Source organism: Manacus candei, unplaced genomic scaffold (assembly GCF_025592945.1).
Source record: "Manacus candei isolate 608988 ecotype Guabito, Panama unplaced genomic scaffold, ASM2559294v1 h1tg000025l, whole genome shotgun sequence".
NCBI classification, from domain to species: domain Eukaryota; kingdom Metazoa; phylum Chordata; class Aves; order Passeriformes; family Pipridae; genus Manacus; species Manacus candei.
The window spans coordinates 626,909-654,207 of record NW_026138073.1 but is presented as its reverse complement, the minus strand read 5'-3'; the positions used below and the strand labels follow the sequence as shown (position 1 = coordinate 654,207).

The following is a 27,299-nucleotide window of genomic DNA, read 5'->3' as shown; positions in this document are numbered from 1 at the left end:
TTCATTCATTAGCCACGAGTGTGACAAGTGCCAGAGTGCCCTTAGGTGCCCCTTGGAGCACATACAGTGCGTGGCTCTTGGATCCATCCAAGTATTCAGTTGCTGGACCCACCTAAATCAAAGGTGAATCACCCTCAGAGCATTCCTTGGCAGTCAGTTACCACGGGGATGAGTGGAGGAGGCTGAGGGTTCATTTCAGCACCTTAGGGGGGTCTAGAGTTAAATGAGGTCCTGGCGAGGCAGAGGCAAAGCCAGGCACTGCCAAACTCCAGCACTGCCACGCTCCGGAGCCCCATCGGTCCAGGAGCACCCACAGAGTCAAAAGCAAGTGCTGTGCTATTCCTCTTCACCAGAGGAGAGCAGGGCTGGCCTGGAACATCCCTGGAATACACCAAGAACACAAGTACAGCACACCTAAACCACACCTGGAACATGCTTCCCCGGATCGTTCCCACGAGCCACACCGGGACGTGCTTCCAAAGCTCACCGGTATTTCTGGCTTCCGAGGGAACCCAACACACGTGTCACCGAGCGGCAGCGTGGAAAGCGACTTATAATGCAAATGCTGCATTCGGCCCGTGGAAATTAATGAATAAACAACTCAGTGCGTTGTTTATGCCCAGAGTTAATGATTACCGAGCGGGGCGGGGGGAGCGGCCGGGACGGGCCAGGACGGGCGGCCCCGGGAGGGGTCGGGGCGATCCCGAGGGGGTCGGTCCGGAACAGGGGAGGGTCGGGCCTGGGGGGGATGTCGGTGCGGTCCCGGGGGGTGGTCCGTGCCGGGGAGGTCGGTCCCGTCAGGGATGGGGTCGGTCCGGTCCCCTCAGGGATGGGGTCGGTCCGGTCCCCTCAGGGATGGGGTCGGTCCGGTCCCCTCAGGGCTGGCTCCCCCCCACCCAGGGTCGGTCTCTCCCCGCCGCTCTGGGCGCGCGGGGCGCTGCTGCCCCCTGGCGGCGTCGGGCGGACACGGCAGTGGGACCCCGGGCCGGGCCCCCCCCGGGCCCCGCACGGGAGAGGACACGAGGAGCGCCCGGCACCGCCCGGCACGTACCTGGCACATACCTGGCACGTACCTGGCACGTACCTGGCACGTACCTGGCACATACCTGACGTGCTCGAGAGTCCGCTCAGGGCCCCGTCCCTCCACACGCCGCTGCTGCCCGCGGACCCGCTGGAATCCCCCCCAGCTCTCCCGCAGGACCGTGCCCAGGAGCCTCCCGGCCCGGGTGCCCCTTCAGGGGGTACCGGGCTGTGACAGCACCAGGCCCCGCGGCTCTCGGCCGCTCCGGCTGTTGGGGAGAGGGCGGGTGAGGGGTACGGACCACGATGGGACTGGCAGCCTGGAGCACACCCGGTACTGGGCTCATTAACCGAATTTAAGGAGGGGTGATGCAGGTCAAGCCCCACCTGCGGCTGAGCCAATCCTCCCCCGGCTCCTGGCCCACACAAACCTCTGCTCGAGCGTTGCCACCTGTGTTTGCAGCAGCCCCACCTCGGGGATGGATGGATGGATGGAAAGGACACAGGGCCCATTTACTACCCCAGTTGTGGCACTAAAAGCCTCATCAAAGGGAGGATGAACAGCTTCACATGAGCCTGGATTAGGAGTACTGGAGAACAGGGACTTTTATTTGGAAATCAGTTGTCAATTTACTGATAACAGTGACATTTACTCTCAGGCAAAGGCTTCATTTGGCTCATTAAGTGCCAGCATTGCTGTGGGGACCTTCCCAACTCAAGAGGGATTCCAGCACAGACTGATTTGGATGCAGGATAGACCCTTGATTGACCCAGCAGTGCAGGTGCATCAGAAAGCTGTTCAAGTGTTGCTTTACTGTATCTGGTGATGACCCGGGTTAGAGCTGCAGTGCAGCAGAGCCTGGCTGAGGGGTGACTGGCGTGGTGACCAGACAGTGATGATAGGGGCTGGCAGGGTTGGGCAGGGCTGTGCCACCTGGGCACCTCCCTGCAGGACACCAGACACACTGTGGGGCTGAGCCAGCATGGAGTGGGCTGTGATGGACGATGTCCTGTGCTCGCTGCAGTTCTCATGTCACTGACCTGGCTCCAGTTGATTCTATAAAACCCAAGGTGGGCTGTCCCAAGGGCTGGGGTTCCCATTGGGGACCAATTGCTACCAAGCTGCTCAGTCCTCCCTTTTGGGAGGTCATTGCTCTTGTCTCATTTGGCACGGAGTGAGCACTAAATTGCCTTTAAGTTCATTTTTACATCTACTTTTGTCTGACATCACTTGTGTATTGTGGGCATGGTCCCCTTCCCAGATCTGTGTGATGTGTCCCCAGTGCCAGGGCAGGGGGTTCCCAACACAGGGGGACATTTCTCGGCTGGCACAGACCAGCACAGGTCTGGCCATGCTAATGGAAATAGGCAAATTCTCACCCCTTGGAATTGGTGGGTGGGTCTTCTATTGGCCTACATCCCTCTCCCCTGCGTGTTTGCACCATAGGCCCAGGGCTGAGAAGAAAGAGCCCATCTGAGCTCGGGGTGGCCCATCCAAACACACGCAGCAGGACACACAAAGTCAGCTGGTGAGCATCCATGGGCATGGGGAGCAGCTACAGGATCAGCAGAGATGTGGCCAGTGGTACCACGGCTGCCTGCCAGCACAGGAGGGACTACGGGCTGTGGCACAGGCCTCTGGAGGACACCCTGGCCAACACCTCTGGCCAGGGCTGTGGGATGAGGACTGGGCAAGAGGCACAGGCAAGAGGCAGCAAATCACAGACAGCGTTTTTGAGAAAAGTTAAGCAGTTTATTCAACGGGATGAGTCCACACCCAACCAGTTGCTTCATCTACATGGCATCACCAGCACACACAAGGACCCACTCAGACACTCTAGCTGACGGCATCTCACCATACGTTACAGAGACAACACCGGGGAGGAGGAGGATGACCGGTACAAGGGGCAGCAGCCACAGTCTCCCACGGCTGCCCGGCATAACCAACCCCGTCCCCACCACAGCTCACGGCCCAGCCACGCGAAGCACATCAGACTCGGGACATCTACTGCCGCCCCCGAGAACCACAACACCGCTAGTTAAATGACACACCCGGGGTTACAAAAACGACCTACCAGGGGACTTCAGCCTAAGGAACAAAGTGCACTGTCATCGCCGCCCCGGCACCGCGCGCGCCGCTGAGGGTCCGTACAGGGAAGGGGCTGCTGCGGTACCATCACACTTGGTCAGCACCATCACAGGCCATGCCAGGCCCTGGTGAGGGCAGGCGAGGGCCAAACTGCCCCGGCACACGGGATGGACGGGGCAGGGCCGAGGGAGCCGGGCCAAGGTTGGCGCTCGCTCTGCACAGCAGAGGAACAGCCGCCCCCCTCAGGGCTGGGGGTCCCGGGGGCTGCACGGCCCCTCGCCCGCGGTGCTGCAGGGGGGCAGGAGCACACCCCACCCCGCTCCCGGCCCTGGGCTGGCACAGGGAAACTCTGTGAACTCTGAGGCCCACATGCAGTCTGTGCCCTCGGGGCGGTACCGAGGGTCAGGGTTGGTTACTCACAAACCATGAGCAGGTTCCAGTTATGATGCTCCTACAATGTACGTGGCTCAATTTTGTGCCAAGTTCGCTTACAGAAAAATACATTTCTTCCCTTAAATTTACAGTAGTTAAAACTACACTTGGAATACTGTATTACAAAGGGGGAGTTTATTCTCCAACAAAAAGTCTTGGTTCCCTTTTCATCAAACAGAAAAATGGAAGGACTTTAAAAGCAATCGCCCCCAGCACAACACAACTGCCCAGACGAACCCATGTGTGTACAGTTCCCAGGCCTGAACTCCAACTGTTTGTTCTGGTGCTCAAAAAGGCACTTAAAGATAAGAAAACAATTGTATTAAAAACCCACAACAAAACAAAACAAAGGAAAACAAAAGGCAATAATTTAATAGAAAGACACTGGAACTTGTACCGTATCTCCAAAAGTAAGAAGGAAGGAAATAAAACCCCTAGTGAACACAGGTTTGCTCTCAAGTCATCTTGCAAATAATATTAAAAAAAAGGAAACTGGCAAAGTGAATGTTCTCCAGGAACTAAACGGAAACAAAAATAATAATTACTGGCAACAGATACACAGCGCTCGTGCCAAATGGGTCCTTCCCTTCCCAGCACACGGCCCTGAGCAGCCCAGCCTGGTGGAACATCTGCTGCCACTGCGCTGGGCCGGGCCGGGGCCTGTGCCAGGAAAGGGGGATGATGGAGAAATAAACACCAACATGAACCAACTGTGGTCATTACAAACGCCAAGGACGTTCACAGACAAGCACACACACACCGTAGTCCCTGCCAAGGTGACAGGGAGGGACACGGGCAGAGCTGCTCCCCCCAGGCTCTGCGAGGGGCGCCGGCGGCTTCGCTTCCCTTCAGGGTTACTATTATTATTACTGGGTTTATTTTTACATCAAGCTACCTACTAAGTGCAAAGATTTGGTGAGTGGCATTGGCTTTTATCTAATCTTAGCCTATTTTTTACAGTTTACAGGTTAACAGTTACTTTCCAGCAGTTAAGCAAGTAGGGCAATATATACAGGGCTGGCAGAGCAGGGGGCAAGGGGACACGTGCGCTGGGCACGGGACAGGGACAGGCACCAGCCAGTCCTGACGGGTCTGTGACCCCGCTCCGTGCCTGGTGCATGGAGGCACAGGCGTGGAGGGGCAGATATGGAGGTTCAGGTGGGGAGGTATGGACATGGAAGTGCAGGCGTGCAGGGGCAGATATGGAGGTTCAGGTGTGCAGGTATGGATATGGAAGTGCAGGCGTGGAGGGGCAGGTGGAGAAGGGCACATATGGAGGTGCAGGCGGCCTCACATGAGGGTGAGCTCCCAGGCTGAGGACAAGCCCTAGCAGGACCAGTGGGCTCTGCTGCCCTGGCCGGTGCCTCCACCACCCTCTGGAAGTCAAGCTGCTCCTCCTGCAGAGCTGGGGTCCGCAGTGGTGCTGGAGAGGTGAGGAAGATGAAGGGGAGACAAAGCAAAGGCCCGGGCAGGGGCAGGTGGCTGCTGGGTGAGGCAGGAGGGTTCGTGGGCATCTTTGCCCAGGCACAGACAGAGCAGCAGGGTCAGAGAGAGCGGGGAAGAAGGATGGATGTTAAGGAGCCATTAGTACATGACCATGGGGAAGTGCCAAATCAAACCATGGGGCATTGCATGGAAATCTGTACAAGGAAAAGCTGCAGGAGAAGCACAGAGCGTCTTGGATTCAGCGCTTAGAGCGGAGTCTGGATTATCAGAAAGGACCATGCAATCCCCAGCTTTCTGCATATTTTTTCTCTGGGTAAAACAAAATGTAGATTCCTTTGCATAACTCAAACAGTTGTATTATATGGTACAGTACAGAAAGTGCAAAGTGTCACCCATCAGATCGGTTCTGCATTTGACACGGTCAAATATGGCTCATGCTTCTCATGCAGGATGACACACTCTGAACTGAGACCCCCCTGTGCCGCTGGGCAGCTTCACACCGAGGAACGTGGTGGTGCCAAAGCCTCCTCACTGCTTACACCTGACTGTCGAGAGACCATTGGGTTGTCTTCTTATTAATTAAAAAAAAAAAAAAAAAGTGTGCAGGGAAGGGGAGATGAAGGATCTCCAAACTGTGTAAGTTACTCCATACTTTACCACAGGTTTGTCACCAGTCCTTGTTCACTCTGAAACCTTCCAGAAAAGCAGCGTTCCATGGCCCCAGTGCAGCACAGCATCCTCCTCCTGTGTGAAGGTGATGGTGCACACCTTGCTCTGTCCCCACTCACGGCACACAGCTCACTCTGTCCCTGCTGCCCGGGGCATCACAGGCACACAAAGACGTCTCAGGATGCAGGACTGAACAGACTCCAGCTGGCTGGACACACACCATCATTTATGGATTTCCAACTCTTCTCTACAACCCAGCAGTGAACAGACCCCGCTGTATCCCCATCCCTTTTTTTTTAAATGCCAAGAGGTGCAGAAACTAAATTCCAGGATGGCCTTGTATTGCTCGACACATGGCTGCTGCGGTGTGGGCCTCCACACGTGCACAGTCTGGGAAACCCAGCCCAACCCACCATCTCCAGAGAGGACATTTCAGAGCCAGTTTCTGAGGTAAATCTACTGTTTTAAAAAGTCACTGAATTCTGTACACTTTGTTTTTAATATATACTCCTACAGAGAGCATGTGTTCTCCAGTGCTGACACGCAGACCCGCTGTCTCCTCCTGCTGTAGGACTGCAAGCTCGGGAAGTGTTTCTGCATGGAGAGGGTGTGTGCACACATATGTACATATACACACACACACGTATGTACAGCACCAGGCCCAGCTATGCATGTGTTCCCTTTTGGAGAGGCTCCCCCCAGCAGGGCTCTGACCCCCGGCTCGGCCCAGAGAGGCTTTGCCGTGTCGGGCCCCGCTCCCGCCATCCGGGCCCCGGCTCTCCCGCTGCGGTCCCCGCGCCCCAGCCTACATGGTGCCCGATTTATCCGCCGAGCCGCTGGGGAAGAGCTTCTCGGTGGGGGTGACAGCAGGGCTGCCCACCCCCGAGCTGCTGCTGCTGCTGGAGCGGTGCTGCACCACCGGCCGCACCGGCCGCATGGGCGGCGGCCGCAGCTGCGCCCCGGCCAGCCGGGCCGACAGCGCCGGTTTGAAGGTGGTCATCATCTCGGTGGTGGAGCTGCTGCTGCGCCGCATGGCCGCGTCGGGGTCCCGGATCAGGATGGTGTGCAGGGGGCTGGCCGGCTCCGAGTTGGCGGCGCCCATTGGGGGGTTCTTCATGGGCTCCAGCGTGTCCAGGACCACGTCGGGGGCCTGCTTGGCCGTGTTCTGCCTCTCCAGCTCCCGCAGCTCGTTCAGTGCCGTGCTCATGGTCTTCTCGATGTCCTGTGAATGCCAAAGGGATGTCAGCACTGTGCTACAGCATGACCCGCTCTCCTCTGGCTTCCCAGCAGCCATCCACTCCACCTGGGCATCATCTACTATCCCACAGCTGCTGTTCCTGACATGAACCAAACTGCTGGGACTGGGGGCACTGAACAGCCTGTCCACAGGTTTCCAGCCCCTGAGCCCCAGTCACGGCTGCTCAGACACAATGGGGGGGACTGTGCCTGAAAAAGGTGGTCTCTGAAGTGCTAGAGAATTCCACAGCCAGTTCTCTGAAAGATCCATTCTCTGGGATGTGAACAGGTTCACAATAACCTGACTGATTCCTAGCTGGGGCCTCCTGCCAGCAGCAGATAGAGGGACCTGGAGCTACATTGGGGTCACAAGAATTAAAGGAGCCCCATGGATCTGATGGCCTAATGTGACACCAATGGCACCACATGGATGGAGGCACCACACTGGGATCAAACTCACATTCTGAGGTCACAGCAACAAAGAGCCAATACAGAACTGCAGCACCTTTCCCCAGTGATCATCAGTCCAGTCAAACTGATTCGGCAAATCCAGTTTCCCCCCTGCGCTCCTTATGAGATAAAGCATTTCCCTCCCTGCAGAGGCAGGAGCTGCCAGTGCCTTTTGGTGGTGGATCCAACATTTTTGCCTACTGTTGGGCAGACACCAGGATTGTATAAGGAGCAGTATCTTCCATTACACCAACAGATACAGCTGGGCAGCAGACAAGCTGTTGGCTGCTCATTTTAACCTTTACACCACGGCAGCACTGAGTGTCTGAAGTGAAGGGGCTCTGAGCACTCCCCAGTGACCTCCCCTTTAGTCTCTCGGTCCCTTCCCAACACTTACCTCAGCAAGAGCTTCTGCTTCCAGAGATTTCTGGTCTCCAAGGCTGCTGTGCCGGGTGGACCCACAGGTTGATCTCAGGGGGTGGCCATCAGCCAGGGCCTTCCTGTCTGGAAAATTGATGCTGCCCGCGCTGCCAAACGTTGCCATCCTGCGCTTCTCAGGACTCTCGATCCTGCCCCTGTTGAGGGGGATCTTGTGGGGGCTGCTGGGGCAGGCTGCTGCTCGAGGAGGGGTGTCTATGCCAGGCCCCATCCCTCGGGGCGGGCTGTGGGTGTCTCCCCCGCTGCGGCGCCGAGGGATGGCTGCGCCGTCAGACCTCAACCTCACCCTGCAAAGAATCCAGCACCTCAGGTCACTACCTGTCAGCCCCAGCACAGCTGGCTATGGGCTGCAATCGCTCAGCTCTGAGTTCGGCTCAGACCAAACTCGAGCCTTTCAGCTCCAGAAGACCCAGGCAAGAGGGAAGACAGACACTTCAGTCAGCACCAAGAAAGTGACAGCACTGAATCACAGAATCCCAGAATGTTTTTGGCTGGGACCTTAAGAATTATCTTGTTCCAACCCCCTACCATGGGCAGGGACACCTCCCCCTGGACCAGGCTGCTCAGAGCCCCACTGCAGCCTCTGTACATGTTAAATCCCCGTTATCAATGCACATGAAACCCCCTCCATGCTCATGTTACCCCTCAGTGCTTACTGGACCGTTCCCTTCCATTCTGCCCCACCCCACACACTGACTGTCCCCACATGTGATGGTGACCAACTCCATGCTCACAGGAAAATGAGTTTCCCTACCTGCCCATCACTCCCCCGAAGCCATAGTCCATGATATGATCCGTTGGAGACTGGATGTCGTTCTTGGAGGAGGCTTTATCATCAAGCAGTGGCCCACTGCTCGCCTCGCTGTCTGCCTTCTGGCTCAGGCTGTCGGAGAACGCGTCATCCCTAGGGCAAGGAGATCCCATCAGTGACAGGGCTATGTCCCTGGGAGAGCCAGAGCCCAGCTACCACACAGATCTGAACATCCCCATTCCAGCAGCTCCAGACTTTGGCAACAAAGGGCTGGACCAAGGCTATCACTTCATTGGGAGCTTGGAAACAGCTGCCATCCTGTCTCCACATCTCCTGTGCTGTGGCTGCCATTGTAATGACTCCAGGTACAGCACTTGTAAGAGAAGCAGCACCTGCAAAGGGCCCTGGGATCTGCTCCCAGGCCAGGTGGGCACGGAACAATCCAGGTCAACACTCACAAGGGAAAGGCCAGTGGTAAGCCTGGGTCACACCACTCTGGGGAGCCAGTGAGAGATGGGGTCCAGGCACACTGAGGTACAGTGTTTAATGCTTGGCTTTATCAGCCTCAAAGAGGAACAATCAGAGCCAATACACGGAGATGTGAATAGGCTCAGATTTCTCAGTGAAGTCATTAAACCTTGGAAAACCAGACTCATTATTTTAGGTGGCTGAAGTGGAGCTTATGCAGGTACATGATTTTAACACCCTGGATCAACCCTTACCACTTTACTCACATGTCTTGCACCACGATGTACTGGTGGGGGATGAGCCCATCCACCCCGTTGTGTCTTCCTTCCCACCAGTCTTCTGATGCCCGATGGTACAGCAGGAGTGAGGCCCCTTTCTTGAAGGAGAGCTCCCGTGGAGATCGTCCAATGTAGTCAAACTTGGCTATAGCTTCAATCTGCTCCACCTCTGCACAGGAGAGAGGCACAGCAAGAGAACACCTCAGCTCAGCCCTCACCAGGGAAGATAAACCCTAGAGAGCCATCTCAGCAGAGCAGCAGTGCTGCTGCCCCCCAGCATCCCCAGAGCATCTCATACTGAGCACAAACCTTATTTTCAGACTGATCAATTCTTATTGTTGTTCTAGCCTTCCTGGGATCTCTCACAGACTCACAAACTACCAGCAGTTACAAACAGCTACAACCAGATGGAGAGCAGTTGGAATCTCCCTGTGTGCATATGGCATCCTCATCCACACTCCTATTTTCTGCCTTTGGTTACAGAACCCCATTATCCACCAGCCTGGGATCTCGTCAAGCTGTGTCAGATGCTGTATGACCAAACCCTGCTTACCTTCTCTTTCTTTCCTTATCCTGGAGACAGTTTGGCTTGAATTATTGATGAGCAACTAATGCCCCTTTTGGGGATCCCCATGGAAACGATGATACCAGCTCCAGCCACACAGCTGCTCTGCACCCACCTGCAGCACCACCTCACTGACTGCCCCTTCTCCTCGTGCCACCCCTGACACTGTCAGAGCCAGCCAGCAGGCGTTAACATGCCCTCATGATCTGAGACACCAATCATTTTAATCCCCACCTGGAGACGGGCAGACAGGTGATGACAAAGCCAAACAGGGCAAACGTGCCCAGTTCCTCCAGATCTGCCATGTTCTCATTAAACATTGGAACTTGCTCTGCCCCATCACTGCCCACGGGCTCAGCAGCCGTCAGGGTGTGACCCGATGCAAACTCACACAGAGCAGGGGACACTGGAGGAGGACACGGGAGACACTGCACCAGACACCTGCCCATTCCAGCCCCACCTGGGACAGGCCAGGCTGCTTCAGCAGACTCATCTTCCCCACCCTGAGCAACCCCCACACGAGGGCAGTGTCTGGGAGCACCACAGAGGCATCAGTGGGAATGTTCTGGAGGAGACAGAGCTGGCAGGTAGCCAGGAGGGCTCCCACAGCCCTGCCAGAACACTGGGCTCCCAGCAGGGAGTGTGTGCAGGGCAAGGGGGACAGGGAATATGTAAATTCACAAAATAAAGCTGCTCCTCTACTCTACACTCGACCCGCAGTTAATCACCCGGAAACCCCAACTGGAGCCATTAACGTGGTCACCCAAGGGTGAAATTGGCTGCACAGCAGCTCCTTCACCTTCCTCTGCCAAGGCCTGTCAGCTCCTGCCTGGAGCTGAGAGCAGGCCCTGAGCCCTTCCCTGGGCCATTCCCAGTTCCCCTGGCCCCACCAGCCAGGTGAGCCCTTCCTCCTCCCTGCAGCCCTCTGAGGGCAGATGTGCTCTGCCAGGGCAGGACAGCACTGAGGCAGCAGCTGCCAGGGAGGCAGAGGGTGCTCAGCTCCCCAGTGCCCTTCCAACACAGGAAACCCTGCCATGGAACAGAGCCACAGGGTTGGGCGTTCCCTGCCCCACAGCAGTGCCAGCAGGTTCACCCAGACTGCCCCCTCACCACTGGTGCCTCTGGGACACGGGAAGCGCTGCCTCCTGCTCCAGCACCACGATCAGGAGCACAGACACTCCTTGCTCAGCTCTGCCAGCAGTCAGCCCATCCCAGCTCTCTCCCAGCTCTGCAGGCTGCTCCCCTGCACGCCCAGCTCTGCTGACAGGGACCCAGGCCCTGCTCAGCCCTGCTCACCATCGTCGCTGGTGTGCGGCTCCGTCCCGTTGTCGTGGTCCCCCTCGTCGATGGTGCCTGGCTCGCTGTGCGGGCTGTCACTGCAAGGGAACATGGCACTGTCACACACCAGTGAGACCCTGCTCCCAGGGCACTCTGCAAACACAACTTGTTGGGGGACATTTTGGCCTCAGAGATACTTGGAAGTTGTGTTTTTAGTTTGCATAGGACCAAGATGGTCACTTTACATCACAGCAGATCTCTGAACTTCCTCTGAGAACACCAAACCCACCACGATCTCCAGCCGAGAACGTCACGCTCTGTTGCTCTTATGGTTTTACTCGTATATGGCAAAACAAACACAAAGTGTTTGCACCAAGTTAAATGTCCCATTTGCTCACTCATAGCGAGCTTTAGCACCTTATCATCTGCTGCACGAGGAAGGATGGTGGCAGGTGACCAGGGTCAGGAAAGGTGAGGTCTCAGAAATGTATAAAACTTGCACAGAAATTAGTTCAAGTGTGTTATCAATCCTCCTTTGTTAAACCCAGACCTGAATGTGAGATTAGAATTCCAGCAAAAAAGGGAACTGGAAGGTTCAGGTTAACCTCGGGCTGAGGGATTCCATCCAACCAGCAGATCATGGTGGTACTATGTGTCTTTACTCAAAATTTCCAGCCTAGGAGATATCTGGATAAAATGGACCTAAAATTCTGGTTTGCTCTGAATACACTTCTGTTGATCCAGAGCTGAAAGACTTTTCCATCAATATTAGTATTTATACTGGAAAGAATTTCTCCTGAAATTTTTACTCAGGTTTATAATGCTGAGTCAGCACAAGAAAAAGAAATACTTGGTTAAACTGCCTGTTTTAACTGATAGTACTAAATCAAATGAGCAGGGACTGCTCGGCTCGGGGTGCAAGAGCCTCTTGACCCGATGAAGGTGTTTGTATCCAAGAACCCTGCAGAGAACCTTACCAGTACTCCTCCCCTCCAGTCATGCACTTCTCGTAGACAGGCCCCTCCAGCTCTCGGTGGCTGGGGAAGATTCCCTCGTGGTGAATGATGATGGTTTTGATGACCTCATTGACGTGGGCCTGGCAGGACACCGGATCCTGCCCGTCGGGAATGTGCATCAGCGTGGGCCCGAAGCAGATGGCCAGGTTGTAGGGATCCATCATGTTCTCATCGCTGTACTGCGACAGGCTGCGGGCACACAGGGAGGGAGCTGCCGTGCCAGCGTTCCACCCCCAAAACCACCACCAGCCCCACTGCCCAGGGAGGCACCAGCACCGGGCTGTCCCCCTGCCCTGAGCACAGGGGGCTGGGGAAGAACCAAATACAACTCCCCACAGCAATAGCAGAAAGCTCTCGTGCCCCAAAGACAGGGAAACCCCGACAAAAGAGAGGGCAAGGAAAAGCTCAGTGGAAGAGGCAAACAGACTCACTGGTTAAGGAAAGCAAAGAGGTATCTCATGACCACGATGACAGCCCGAGGCAGAGTGACAACGATCTGCTGGATCTGGTGCACTCTCTCAGTGGGGTTCTCCATTTCTGGAACACATGAACAGAAAGCACATCCCTAAAAACCTTCTCAGGACCAGACAGCATGGCACCAGAGGACCTGCTCCAGATCTAGTGGCCCGCTAAGTGAGAAAAACAACACCCTGTGTCCAGACGTGATCCACAGGTTTGGCATTAAGGTGCAAGCAGAGAACGGGGCACAGTGCTGCTCCACAGGGGAATTCATACACTCAGGTTCAGTATAAACAGCAAATAAAGACATTTCCATGGGTTTATTTTTAAAATAAGTGTTTATGCATTATTTAGTTCATTCCTCAACAACTCTTCCGTTCCTCAAAAGCCTGAGTCAGTGTGGCACTGGAAATGGAACACTTCTTGATTTTCTAGGGCAGATTTTTAAATGAGGTTTTTATTCATCTGAATCTTCTGGATTATGCATTAGGTCCTTCTGAGCCCTTCCACTCCTGTCTCCCACTGCTTTCAATAGGAATTAGAAATTCCTAGGAAATAGATTAACTGAACCAGTGCTGAGTCAACACTTTCGGATTCACTTCTCTCCACAGGGATGCACAGAGCCCAGAGCTGCTGTTAGAAACCTGCTCCCTCCCATGGGAAGGAGAGTGACCAAGGGCTGTCCTGCCCTGAGCTATCTGTGTGTTCTGTGGAGTTAATCCTGCAGCTGCTGGTGCACAGAAAGCAGAGGATGAGCACCAGTCTCCTGGAGTGGGTGGATCACACAGAGGTGCTTGTGCTGGCTCAAACTGCAATTTGCTGATCACAATAAAAATCACTGATATCATGTAGCTGGGCTGCCATTTGCTCATAATTCTGAGTAAATCTGGCTTCAGTACCAAGATGGAAAGCATTATAATATTTAATTTAGGGGATTTTTCCATTTGAGGAATGGATTTATCCTGCTGCCTGGTGGGTTCTCTCCTTCTTCAGTCTGGTTTTACTAAAGAGGATGTTAGTTAAAAATACCCCCAACAAATAAATACAAACTGGATGAAACCCTATGACAACAGGCATATGTTCTGAAACCCAGAGGAACAAACTCTTGAGGCACTTGCTTTTCTCACTGAGCAAAACATTTTGACTGGCTGTAACCTGGGAATTAACAGCATAACCATCATCACTGTACACACGGGCACAGCCCTGTGTGGACTCTGCTGACAAAGGGCCTTTTGACCCATTTATTGCCCATGTGCCTTTGAGGAGCTTCTACATAAACCCTCAGGCCCCCAAGAGCAAAAGGAAGAGTTCTTCACTCTGCTTAGTCTGGACACTGACTGCACAGCCTGTGTTTGTGCATGTCTGTGTGGCACAAAGTCAGCTGCACTTCAGGTCAGATTCTTAATGGGAACAAAGCACTTTAATTCATTGAAAATCTATCCTTAATCAAAAGGTTGCAGGAGCAGCAGGAAAAGAAAGATGAGGAAAAGGAAGATTCTTGCTAAAATGAGAAAAATAAAGCAAGAGAGAGAGAGACAGAGAATACCATCCGGAAAATTAACAGATGCTGTTTGCAACAAAAAGCTCCCAAAAGTTTAATAAATTGTGCAAATTGGCATTAATTAGGGATAGTGCCAAAGCACAAGCAAGCACACAGGCAATCACATCATCAAGCACAAGTCCTGGTACCAGAGGAGACCCGTCCCCTTCTCCTGGGCTGTGCCCCCTGGGAAGGGCAGACAGAGTCAGCACCAGCCGGGCTGAAAATCCCTGTCCAGGGCCTGGAACTGGTGCAGAACCAGCTTCCTTTGCTTGTCTCACAGGTGTGCTGTGCTGTTTTACACATCAAAACAGCAACAGTGAATTTCCTAAAGCTGCTACATAAACAAACCATTCTTGAGAAACCAGAGTACATTCCTCTCCTCTGGAACAAGCCCATCCCTGCACCAGTCCCCTCCAGATATCGTCTGTCTCCCCTGACATCACCAGATCCCCAGCAGTTATGAGCATGCACATTCAGAAGGGGGGGAAGGAGTCATGAGCAGTGAAGCCAAACAAATGCCTTGAGCACACATTCCCAGTCAATGCCCCTGAACCACCCACGTACCAAGACACCCCAACCCCAAACAACCTCGACATCTCCCCTGAAAAATAAAGTCACCCTGTAGCCAGAACATGCAGCACCTCCATCACTTCTGAAACATCAGACTCGTTCTGCCTCCTTCCTTCCCCCCAGGGGAATAATTTCCACAACTTGCCAATAAATAAACGTCATTGCTACGAGGTACTGAGAGAAGCACACCCCAGCTGGGAGAGCTGATCCTGCAGCAGAATATGTGGAGCTGAGAGATTTCAGGACAGAACAAGAAGCAACCAGGCTCTCCCTGACATCAGTCCCAAAGCCCCTCAGCTTCTCCGTCTGCTCATCCCAAAGCACTTTCTAGTTTTCTTTGGGACAGCAAATGCATACAGCAAACATGTGGAGAACAACCAGGTCTGCAGACTGCAGGGTTGGGGCAGCTCTGCGAGTAGCCAGGAGTTCCTGACCCTCACTATCTTTAGCCACTGAGCCAAAGCAGCTAAACCCTGGTGGGTCCAGGAGCCACAGCTGTGGAGAGGTGACAGGCACGGGAACCACCGTCCCTGTGCAGACCTGAGGCAGCAGGAGCAGGACAGCAGCCACCCCATCACACCATTAATGACCCCTCGAGCAACCCTCAGATGTGGACACGGCCTTGCTGCACGTGCAGCCCCCTGGCCTAAGCTTGGAGACGGCTCCGGGGATCCTCATGATGTTGGGAAGAATTCAAAAGAGCCACAGTGAGATGTTTCCCCCCTCCCTCCTGCCAGCACTGCCAACACACACTCCTGATGTCCTTCCCTAACAATTCCCACTGCCCACCTGCCGCCCTCCTCACGGCACAAACCCCTGTTTGCAAGACTCAGGTGTGCCTGCCCCCCACTTAGTGCTTCTCTTACCCACCCTGTTCTCCACAAAGAGCTGTCACAGATACTTACTTATGGTAGATATCAAATCTTGAAACCTTTCCTTAGGAAAGAGGGGGTTTTCCAGTCCTCGGAAATACAGCTTCAAGACTCCAGCCACTGAGTTAATGTCCCGTTCATTCTGATCATCAGCGAGGGGATCTTCACCTGTCCAGAGAAGAGGTTTTATGTCCAGTATCACTATCATGCTGGACTAGCACAGCAAATGGTTTTTTCCTCACTCAGTGGAACCCTCAAATTTCACAGGGTTCAGAAACCCTCCTTGTATGCAATGGCAATGCTGAGTGGTTCCTGAAAACCAGTTTAGGGTGGGATTTCAAACCTTTCCTGAGGATGATGATGCTATTGATTGCCTCCCCTTCAGGTTTCCAGCCCAGTGCAGTTTGCATTTAAAGCACCAGCCCAGAGAGCTGAGCAGGTCTGAAGGACGGTGGGTGAGAGCCTGAGGGGACAGGCTTGACTGGAAGCAATTATGCCTCTGGAACAGACCCAATGGTTCTAGACAGCATTGTAGTGACTTAGATCTATGAAAGGCTTTCAATGCCCAAGGGATGTAGATTCCTCTTAAACTGTATGTGCAAATCCTCCAAATCCAGCCTTTGACAATCCCACCACTGCCTTATCCATTGGCCCGGCCACCTTCACCCTGATCTTTCTGATGCTGCTCAAGGATTAACATTAGGCCACTCTTCCCACCTGGGCTGTCCCTGTCACAGTTCCCCTCCACTGGGGACAGCAGGATTGCTCTGCCCTGTCTCAGCAGCCTGGCACCTTCAGTGTGGTTTTGATTTTCTCAACAAAATCACTGGCACCTCCACAGCCAGCACTGCCACCAGGGTGGGAATGCTCCTCCTTCCCTGGCAAACTGCTGAGGAGGAAGAAGGATCCCCCAAACTGTTTTATGGCTCTTGTGTTCTTAATGACTGTGGAAAAGATCTCTGCACCTACCCCTACTTCTCAGACTCCTTCCTCAGGTGACTGTTTGCTACTGCCAGAGATACAACATTGAGAAACCCAGAGGGGATAAACCCTCCTCGTGTCTCATAGCAGAAAGGGCTTTACACAGGCCTTACACCACAGCTAATGCACCCAGCACACACCAGCTCCCACCAAGGCTCCCTGCTCGGACACGGCCCCCCGCTGTACCTGCACAGCCTGGCTACACACCTCTCTCAAACGAGTTCTTGATGTCATTGACTTCCACCTGGGAGCCAGGGACTCTGAAGATGCCCTGCTGTTGGAGGCCTGGAAGAGAACAACACTTTAGGAGAGATTTTTGGAACTGCTGGGCAGTAGCTGCTGGTAAAAACAGCAGAACCCAGGAGTTTATGCACTGGAGAGGCTCAGAGCAAGTGGGGACAGTCCAATGTGAGTCACTGCTGCTCATATTCTCCAAGCAGGAACCCCAGATCAAGGTGCTGAAAGGGCTCGTGTCCTGAGCAAACAATGTAACCTGGGTATGTGCTAATAAGACCTAAATACTGGCGACTCATCCAGTGCTGCATCGCAGCCAATGTGACTGGAATTCTAAGCTGAGCCCACGGAGCAGGGGCTGCAGGCACCCCCAGGCTCTCTGCAGGACCTCACTGCTCACTCAAGGGCTTTGTTCCTGGGCAGAAGGTCTCTGTGGATGTCCCGAGCCAACTCACCGTACAGGTTGATGTAGCGGATGCAGCTCTCTACGACAAGTGGAATGGCCTGTCCCGAATCCTTCAGGAAAGGAAAGGAAAAAAAGGACAAAATGACTGGTTTATTGCTAACAAAGCACAGGAAAAGTGTTAGAGATGGTAAAATCAGAAGTTTGAAAATTGGTGCCATGGAGTTTAGTAAGAAGACAGGCAAGGAAAGGAGATGCTACAGACATGGAGCCACCAAAGAGCGCTGAGGATACTGTGTGCAGCCAATAATGTAAAAAAAGCTGTCACTAAAGGTGTGTGAAACACTGCTGCTCCCTGTCTGGCTCAGACAGGGGACTGCTGCAAGGATCACAGCTGTTCCATCCCAAAGGTGGAATGCTGAGCTGAAATAAAACTTGTGCTATACCTGGCTAATGGAACAAGCTTCCAGTAACAGAGCTTACAACAGTATTTTCCACTGAAGGAAAGAGTCCTTTCAGCAGGTGCTAAAAAACCCAACAAGCACCACAGTGTATGGAATGTACTTGGGTCTGAACCAGAGATGAGTTTTGGCTTTTATTTCAAAGCTGTTTCCCCCCCCAGGTCCCTCATGGCAGAGGCTCAAGGGAAAGGTGGGCTGTGTCTGACAGCCTGAGTGGACACTTATTATCCTTTGGGGCTCTGTTTGTTTTTCCAGCAGAGCACAGGGACTCCAGGCAAGTCCCTTCATCTCACAGACAGGCATCCAGTAAATACCTGATTCCTCATTCGTGCATTCCTCCTTCCTCTGAGCACACAAAAAAGCAGCAGAGTGGGAAAAAGAAAACAGATTAAGCAGGGATAAGTTCAGTTAGAGGCAAGCATCTCCTTCGGAGGCCATGAACGCTCAAATGCAACAGCAGCTTAGCAAGGGCCAACCCAGGCCTTTGGGATGTCCACCCTCCCTCCCAAACCCTTCAGCACACTGCACCCAGCCTTGGCAACCTGCAGGGACAGCCTCTCGGATTTCCTCCCTCCTTGAACCTGTAGCATTCCCAGGAGCCCGAGGACAAGGCCAGGCAAGTTTCTGGGAGAGCTGCCCTACTGTAGGGACACCTGGCAGCCCTGGGGGCACTGGGTGACATGGGGACCACCGGGCAGCCACCCACAGCCCTGCTCCCTACGGGGCCATACATCCCAGGGGTTGGGCCATCCCTCAAGGGGTCTCTGATGGCAGGAACACCCCTTGGCTCAGATGGATTTCTAGAGCACATAATTTCTCCTCCGCAGTGCTCAACAGGCTAGGCTTTAATGAGCATTACTTTTTTATAAACCAGTTTAAATCAGGAGTAATCATAAGTCCTAAAGGGATTAGCAGCTTTGCCAGCAGGCCTCTACTCCCCATGCTGGGGTGCTGTGTACAGACACTGCCCTTGGGAATGTGGCTGAGCCTGAGGGAATAAACCAGATCTAAACAATGCCTATTAGTCACCTAATCCAACAGCTTGTCATTATTGCTTCCTACACTGTTTTCACTAAAGCTTTCTCCAGCACAGGGTTAAACACTGCAACTGGAACAGCATCGCTGCCTTTGGAAATCCTTCCTGCAGTCATGCCATTCCTTTCCAGGATGGGTGGGAGCAGCAGGACGATGGGGACACTCAGCCAGGACTGTCTCGTACTGCACTTGGCCCCGGCCAGCCCTCACTGCTCCCCTGGCACAAGGAGTGCACGAGGGGCAAGGGGAGCGGGGAAGAGAAATCGTCACCGAGGCAGAGCCGTGCTGGCCACGCCGGCTGGGGCAGGTGGCCGGAGGGACCCCGAGGACAGCGAGCAGCCAGGACAGGAGAGCCACTGTTCCATTCCCAGCGTTCACAGACACTCCTGCCAGCCAGCGAGTACCTTAATGAACGTTTCCATATTGCCGTTAAAGAGTTTATGATTATAGACTGAGAGAGGCCTAGGTCTCCTCATTTTCTGTGGCTTAGGGGGAAGACATGGGGGCCTGGGAGAAAATGGAACAAAATAAGTCAACAAAACACCAACATAAATGCAATGACAGGGTGAGATCTCAAAGGTTATGACTGAGCCTAAGAAATCAAACAGAAAAATCTCTCTGTGAGGACCTGGACAGTGGCTCCACGTGCCCTGCAGCCACTCACGCTGCTGTGTCCCACACTGCAAACTGAGGGCACTGGTGCTCAGCAGGATTTTAACACCCTCCTCCTTCCTCCACCAGCTCAGCACTCCTTCAGCCTGAAAAGGCACCAAGAGCAGCTAAGGATTTCAACCAGTTCCTTGATATATCCCAAATAAACCACAGCTACCCCTGGAAAATGCTGGGGTCTTCCCATTTGTTGCTAAAAATCTGCTAAAAATTGCTGGATCTCATTCTTCTCACAGAAAGAGGACAACAGGAACACCTCCATCTTCCTGTGTCTAACTTCCATTTGGGAATCCCAAGGATGGGAATCTTCTTCCCCTTTGCTAGGGATCGAGGGGCCTGTCTGGGACAGGGACAGACCCTGAGACCCTGCTTGAGATCCAGCCAGGGTAACACCCATCACTGCTGGAAATGAGGCCAGGGAAACCTGTGATGGGTTTCAGTGCAGTGCTCAGGGCTTTGGAGGGCTGCTCTCATTAATGCTATTCCCAGTCTGATTCCTTCGGATAATGAGGGACATTCAGAGCCTAGCCCCAGAAAAGGGAGAAAAGCATCACAAAATCCCAAATGGATTTGTGCCCTGCCTTCCCATGACTGCACACACACCCAGCCATGACTGCACACACACACACCTGACACCCAGCTCAGGGTGCAGGGGCAGCTCCCCGGGACCCACAGCAGGGCAGTGCTGGCAGCGAGGGGCAGCTCCTCAGAGTGCTCCAGGGCAGGGACACACTGCACAGCCCCCACTCTCAGAAGGTCCCTCTTGTCCCGACAGCCCCTCTCTGTCCTGATGCCCTGATGCCCTGGGCCTGGCACCAGCGGCACAAGGAGCCTCCTTCCTGCCTGGCAAGGCAGCCCAGGCTGCACCATCTGCTCCACCATTCCTAACAGCGAATGGGGCTTTTTTTGTTTGTATTGTAAATTTTATTACATGCTGAAACAAGGTTGGAACAAGCTCACACAGAGGGAGGCTGTGCATGTTCTGGGCAGCTGTTTGGAGGCTTTGCTGACTTGTGTCTTGCTGTCAGAACACCAGTACACTCCTGGCAAGCCACTGGAGCTCTGTGGAGATGTTTCATGAACTGGACATGGATCAAAGCCTCCTTCCTGTCACATTCACCCCAGCACTATCTCCTGCTGTAGAGGGATGAAGCCTGTGATACAGGCACGCTCTGCATTCCCAGGCAAAGCAGCCAGAGCTGGGAGAGGCTTTCAGGGCCATATCAAAGTCCTCAAACCAAGAGGGACGGCAGGGAGTGGGTGGACACCCTCGTGTCACCCTGCCTGAGCACAACCTGATCTCAGCCACGCTCCAGGGCACAGCACTGTGCTGACATGGCACGTCCAGGCACATCAGAGCCAGCCAGCCAGAAACCACACTGCAGCAGAACCAAGGGCCTGCTTGTCACCCCCTCATCCAGGCACTCCAGGCCATGCAGCTGGGAAGCAGGATGTGGGGCATGGGGACCACCAGCCTGCCAGCACAGGGGCTGGAGCTGGAAACTCTGAACCCCACCAAGCTGCACCAGTAGCAAAGCAAACCCCTCTTCCCACAGCCCCCTCCTGCCAGCACCAGCCCTCCCCAGGAGCAGATGAAGGGGAAGAAAGTGCTCACCTGGTTGTTCCGCACTCAGCTCTTTCACCTGCAAGAAACACAAGTTCCCATCATCCCTCCACATCAGCCACCAGTGCAGGAGCAGTACAGCACACCTGAGCAGGTGCTCACACCCTCACTGCTGGTTCCTCCACCCCGAGGTGACAGCTTCTGACAGAAAGAAGCTGCATTTGGGGAGAGGAGGTGCCCAGCTGTGCTGCACAAGCCCCCATCACTAAAAGACAGATTAGAAAACCAAGACTCGGCCACGGGAGAGGGAAAGGGGCTGCAGTCCCCACAGACATCACTGGTTCCTTTGCCATGTGAAGCCCTCCCTGCCCATACCCAGCAGCACTACAGGCCCACAGCACGGGCTCTGGGGCACCAGCCAGGACTGGCTGAGCCCCAGCAGGAACGGGGCAGCCTGAGAAGGGCTGGAGCCCCAGGGAGGCCAAGGGATCATCCGACTCCCAGGGGGCCACGAACAGCACCCGAAAGCAGCCGAGTATTCGGTTCCCCAGTTTCTCCTGGCAGATAACAGCCCATCAATCAGCTTTGAGCAGACTCTATCCTGGCTGTCAATATTCCCATTCCCTTTGTGTATTTTTAGTATTTGGATGTCATATAAATGCCAGCAGATCCCTGCTGATTAGATCTGTTCAATTTTTACAGTATTTGTCAATCCACTGAAAAAAACCAAACTGATTTCACATGCTGTTTGTGCCTCTCTCCCAGGGCCAGGAAAGCTGAGTTATACTTCCTTTGCTAAGACACATAAAAGGAAGCATTTGGCTGCACATGCCTCCTTCCTGCTCTCCCTTGGCACCTGCAGAAAGCAAGCTGGCAGCCAATTCCTCACTGAAACAGCAAACAACTCCACATGAGTGGTTTGCAAATCCAGACTCCTTCCTAACAAGAATCAGCTCACACTGAAATGCAGCATTTGGTATTTCTGGGCTAAATATTTGCTGAATGCCTACAGAGCAGAACAATCCCAAGGCCTGGGAGAAGCTCAGAAAGCTTCATGTAAGGATCTTCCACAGCTGCTTCTGCACAGCCCTAGTGAAGGAAATGTCTGGCCCTGCATCTCCCTCCTGAGCACAGCAGCACGTGGCTCAGGGGTGAGAGACCAGGATGGTGACAATGAACCTCCCCAAGATTCCTCACCTCTTGCCCCAGTCCACAGGAGCCTGAGTGCTGTATCCCAGCCCTGTGTACATGCCCTGGAGCCTCCCCTGTGCTCCCAGTTTGTGCCTGACTTGGCTCTGTGTTCATTGAGTGGAACACACCATAGGATCTAATTAGAAGGTGGATTTTAAGGTTAAATAAATTTGGCAAAGAATACATGTTTGGTAAAACAGCTGACAAAAATCTATTATTTATTTGTTTTACTCTGAGATGAGGAGTCCAATTTTTTTATTGTTAAAATAAGGCCTTGGACCATTTGCATGTTTTAATTTAAATATATTCTGTTGGGAGAATCAGGACACCAACTCATCTCCATCTTCCTTACACTGGAAACAATTCAGTTGGTTTAGACCCTTTAAAGAGCTAAAATCTTCTCCCAGGGCTGTGGTGACATCACCACTCCAGCAGTGGTGGGTCCCACCTGGAGCCACTTGCTGCCCTCTCAGAAGCCACTGTCCCTCTGCTGTGTGGAGCCTGTCTGTGTGCAGCTGCTCTGAACCACACTGGTGAGATTATCTGGGGGAATAAAAGTCTCCTGCGGAAAAACTGGTTTAAAAACAAGGATGTCCTTGCAGTTCTTGTTTAGGACAAGTTAAAAAACCCATGGCCGAGGACAAGGGGCCTGTTAAATCAGCAAGGGGGCTGCAAATGTGTGACACAGACACACAGCATCAAGGGCCAGGAAATACCTGTGTCAGGGCTGCAGTGAGGGCAGGAGAAGGGGGACAGGAACCAGAGAGGCAGAGAATGGAAGTAGGTGGGAATCTCTGCTGCTGGAGAAGTAACTCAGCACTTCAGTATCAGACTCAAAGAGATTTCTCTATGTGCACTCCCAAAGAAAGGTGGGAGGAGTAATATTCTAAGGAAATCATGATTTTTACATGTAGCTCAGGTGAGCAGCAGCAGCCAGACACAGACCCATCAGTCACTGAAGAACACACAGAGGTGAGGCTGACAAGTGACACCTGGTTTAAACCCTCTCAGGAGATGGAGGCTCCTCCCCAGATCTGACCCCGACTCACCTTCTCCCAGAGTCTGCTTCAGCAGGTCGTGTTTAGCCTGCAGCTTTGTGATGAGGTTACTGCCATTCAGATACTCCTTAAATTTCTGTAAATACAAAACAAACAAGGTGGGTTAAGCAACACAGCCCATAACTGATGTTCACTGTTGCCTGGGGCCTGCTGGAGGGGGATTGGGCTGCCAGAGGGGGCTCAGGAGTCTGTCAGGCTCAGTCTGATCACTTCTCCCTGCTCCAGTCACTGGCCTGGTGATCTTATTTGCCCAGTCTCCTTGGTGCTGCACCTCCTGCCTGGGAATGCAGGGAGGGCCAAAGAACAGAGTTCAAAGCTGGCTTTCCTTTGTCATGCTTCTGGGAATGGCCTGGGAAATCAAAGAGGCTTTCCCTGCAATGCCAGTGCTTCACCTCTGTGCAAAAGCAATGCCGAGGAGAACTCCCAGAGCCTGAGCCCTCCCAGGGCAGGGACTGTCAGGTGCTCCCTGTCTGGGTGACACTATGCAGCACAACCTCCCCTCCCATTGTGAGGCTGTAAGACACCCGGGAACACTCCAGATCAGGGCATTATATAGGTAAGAGGAGAGAGGGAGGCAGATATGGAAAATGAAAGAGAATGGGAAACATCAAATTTCTGCAAAAAGCATTAACATAATCCCAAGCACAACTCCAAATGAAAATTGCAATTGCCCCACCCCACCTCAATTTGCAATATTACTACTATTAAGAGAAACGAGAAGCTTTTCTACACATATGTAATGCATCACAAGATGCTGTTAACTGTAGTCTATAGCCCATGCTGAAATGAGGGTCACTGTTGAACTCATGGCTCTTCCTTGCATTTCAGGTACCAGAATGGAGACCTCAGCTCTGCCTGGGAGTGCAGCACAGGAGCAGGGCAAGCACACACAGCCCCTCTCCTGGCACATACTCCACAGCCCAATGCCACACAGCCTGGCTCTCGTGGCTTCCTTGGGGTGCACGTGGCTTCAGTTCATCCATGGGCCAAGGGCAAATTTCAGCTGTGCAGGATAGAGAGGGAAGGCCTGGCTGATAGTTCACAGTCCTGAAGGCCTCTAGGAAGAGCCCCTGGAAGGTGACACACAGCCAGAGGCTGCGCCCTGCTCTGAGCCTCTCCTATGGTGCTTGGTAAGCTTTTGGTCACAACTGGTCACTCCACTTGTTCCTTCAAAGAGAAGAATGAGGCAAATCCTGGGCTGTCAGTCCCTGTGCACTGCCCTGCCACTGAAATGCACTGAAATGCATTCCAGACCAAATCTGAGAGAAGACAAGCACTTAAAGAGACTCAATTGGTTCTTGCTCTTCACTAACGAGCACTTAACTGGGCCTCAGCCCTGGCAATTAATGCTTTGTGTCCTGTACAGCCTGAGCTGGGACTCACTGAGAAATAGAACATTTCTGTCTCCTGCTGGTTGGCTCTCCTCTTGGCAATGTTGATTTTGCTCATGTAGGTCTCCGACGCAGCTGATTTGACGGACTCAGTGGAGCGGCTGTGCTGGAAGGCATCTGAAACGTCAAAATCTTCCACTGTCAGCATGTCCTGCAAGGTCTGCATTGTGGCATCCAGCGTTTTCCGTACCTAGGGGAAACAGGACAGCGTGGGTTTGAAGCAGACTGGCAAAGGGACACATCTTGAACCAAAGCAACCAAGAGAGCTCCTGAGCCCTGGGCTTGCACTAGCCGTGGTCTGTGGGCACTCCCAGCTCTGTTTCAGGAGGGTTCCACACCTGAGCCCACCAGGAAACCCCCAGTGACAGGAGAAAGGCTCAGCAGTGCTGCCCGTGAGGCCGAATGTGAGACCCCTCTTACCTCTTCGTTCTCTATCTTGAGGGTGGCCAGTCGTGACTGCAGCTGGTGGTACCTCATCAGCAGCTCGGTCTGCACAGGCTGCTGGGCGCTCACCTGACACACCTGACACAGGAGACACTCCGTGGGTCACGCAGGCACCACACACACATTTGCATACCCACACAATTCCCTCCAGCCCCCACAAGCTCCTGGCAGCCTCCACGGAAGCAGCATTGCCCCGTTTCCCATCAGCAGTGCCCTGGACCTGGTCCAGCACTGAGCATTTTCTACCCCTCACTCTGCCATCTCCCAATTACAGCAGGTAAATCAAAGCTCCGCTGTACAGATCTGTGGGGCAGAGAGAGCCAAACCACAGGCTCCCTAATTGGGAGAGACACAGAGCAAGAGGCAGCCTGAAAGGAGAAACCCTAATGAGCCAAGAGTCTCATTAGGAAAGGAAACACGAACAGCAGTGTGTGAAGGCAGCACGGAGGGATAAAGAGTCCAGAACAATTTCACAGTGATAGTTCAGAGGAGGGGAGGCCAGGCCAGGCCCCTCTGCAGCCCCACAGGAGAGCCCGTTACCTCATCCCCCATGTGCGGCTGGAACTCGAACTTGAGTGGTGGGCAGAAGACCTGGTTGCACATGTCCATGATGGTGTGTTTGTCGCTCCGTGCATCCAGGTTGTCCACAGCATTCTCAATGATGTCCAGGCCCTCGTGGCGGGAGGTTTCCAGGTTGTACTCGGCAGACAGGTACGTCCTGAAGGTCCGAGCAAGGCTGGCGTGGAATCCCAGATCACAGCACTGAGAGACACCAAGGGAGGGTCTGCTCACACAAGCACTCCCAAACCATTTTCCAAAGTTCTCAGACACAGAGGGATGTTAAAGCAAAGTGGCACTGGACACCCTGCCCTCCAGTGTGTGCACACCCTGGTCCCTCCCTGGGCAGCTGCCTGCCTCCCACCACGGAGCAGCTCCTCATGCATAACTGATCACTCTCATGTCTACCTTGAGGAAAATGATAAAACTCAGAGCTAATTGCTGCTAAAATACTGTACCTTAGACAAAAGCCTCATTTTAAACTCTCTCCTCACTGTAACTGAGTCTGGCATGTTAAATGCCACACCAGCACAGGGACTTGCTGCTCTGAATGCTCCATCAGAGCTCAGCAAGAAGCAGCTCCTGGCAGCCCTGTGCCGGTCCCCTCCAGAGCCTGACCCAGTGCAGGGCTCCACAGGGCTCCAGGCCCACCAGCAGCGAGCAGGTGACCCCAGGAGGGGGGCAAGGACAGAACTGAAGCACCACCCAAAATCTGGAGGTCGACAGATCTTGTTCTGCAGGGAAAGGCGAGACAGAGGATGCTGGAAGCAGGAAGAGCAGAACAGCAGCACCTCAGCCTGAGCCACACAGGGCTGGAAGGACAGCACAGTGCAACAGAAGGGCTGCAGTCCAAATCTGAAGCACGTGTATTTCTGGGACATAAGAGAGGCTGGAGCTCCTGACAGAGGATGTAAAGTCAGATAACTATGGTAGAAACAGAGGGACCCTGTGAGAAACACCTCAAATACCTCCCACAGCCACAGCATCAAACTAACCACTGCCAGCAAATCACTCCTATCACATGAAAACTGCCATAGGACAATTTCTACTGCAGAAGTTAAGCTGCTTCGCTGCCACACAGTGTAGTCCCACCACAAGCACTGCTGGAAGGACCAGCATGGCACAAAAGCTATAGGAAAGAGAAGAAGGATTGCACTGCAATTCCAGTGACCCAAATGAGCCCAACTTTTCTGCAGAACTCCCTGTTGGGAGCTGCCATTTCAAAGGCACCTTCTCCAGCTCTGGGGCACCCACAGGCACTACTGAACCAGTGCAGAAAGGCACAGAAAGTGATTCTGCATTAGAATGTCAGTATTCACAGAATCACAGAATCACTGCGGTTGGAAAACACCTCCGAGAAGATCAAGTCCAATCTTTGATTAATCAACACCTTGTCAACCAGACCAGAGCACTGAGTGCCATGTCCAGGCTTTTACACTTCCAGGGATGGTGACTCCACCACCTCCCTGGGCAGCCTGTTCCAATGCCTGACAACCCTTTCTGTGAAGGCTCAAAGTGAAATCTGAAAACTCAGCTGGTGCCACAAGCAGCTCCAACCCAAGAAGCCGTCTTGTGCTCTGTGCTGATGTGAGGAGACACCGCTCAGCTCGGATCACGTCACGGTAGGGCTGTGTTTGGTTCAGTCTCTGCTAAAAGCAGCATCAGCAAAGCCTCAGGGGGCTGATTCCCGATCTCCCCCACAGGTACCCGAGCGAACACCCCTGTCCCCT

The 27,299-nt window shown here is 53.6% G+C and overlaps 1 protein-coding gene across 4 annotated transcripts in view; it reads right to left on the bottom strand.

Annotated features, from left to right (window-relative positions):
* Nucleotides 1-3,654: 3,654 nt before the first annotated feature.
* Nucleotides 3,655-27,299, bottom strand: part of SRGAP3 (SLIT-ROBO Rho GTPase activating protein 3) — an 83,380-nt gene continuing 59,735 nt past the window's right edge. The window contains exons 7-22 of one of the 4 annotated variants that reach the window (XM_051788632.1): nt 25,552-25,773; nt 24,988-25,089; nt 24,560-24,757; nt 23,168-23,252; nt 20,979-21,006; nt 19,099-19,201; nt 17,251-17,311; nt 16,769-16,846; nt 15,614-15,748; nt 12,568-12,673; nt 12,098-12,325; nt 11,139-11,218; nt 9,266-9,446; nt 8,535-8,684; nt 7,740-8,067; nt 3,655-6,878 (exon numbers count right to left, since the gene is read on the bottom strand). In XM_051788632.1, coding sequence (XP_051644592.1) covers nt 6,462-6,878; nt 7,740-8,067; nt 8,535-8,684; nt 9,266-9,446; nt 11,139-11,218; nt 12,098-12,325; nt 12,568-12,673; nt 15,614-15,748; nt 16,769-16,846; nt 17,251-17,311; nt 19,099-19,201; nt 20,979-21,006; nt 23,168-23,252; nt 24,560-24,757; nt 24,988-25,089; nt 25,552-25,773 — 2,502 coding nt within the window. In that variant the 3' untranslated portion in view covers nt 3,655-6,461. Of the gene's footprint in view, nt 6,879-7,739; nt 8,068-8,530; nt 8,685-9,265; nt 9,447-11,138; nt 11,219-12,097; nt 12,326-12,567; nt 12,674-15,613; nt 15,749-16,768; nt 16,847-17,250; nt 17,312-17,973; nt 18,005-19,098; nt 19,202-20,107; nt 20,501-20,978; nt 21,007-23,167; nt 23,253-24,559; nt 24,758-24,987; nt 25,090-25,551; nt 25,774-27,299 lie in introns of those variants that run through there. The other 3 variants (XM_051788633.1, XM_051788634.1, XM_051788635.1) reach the window with 3 other exon arrangements.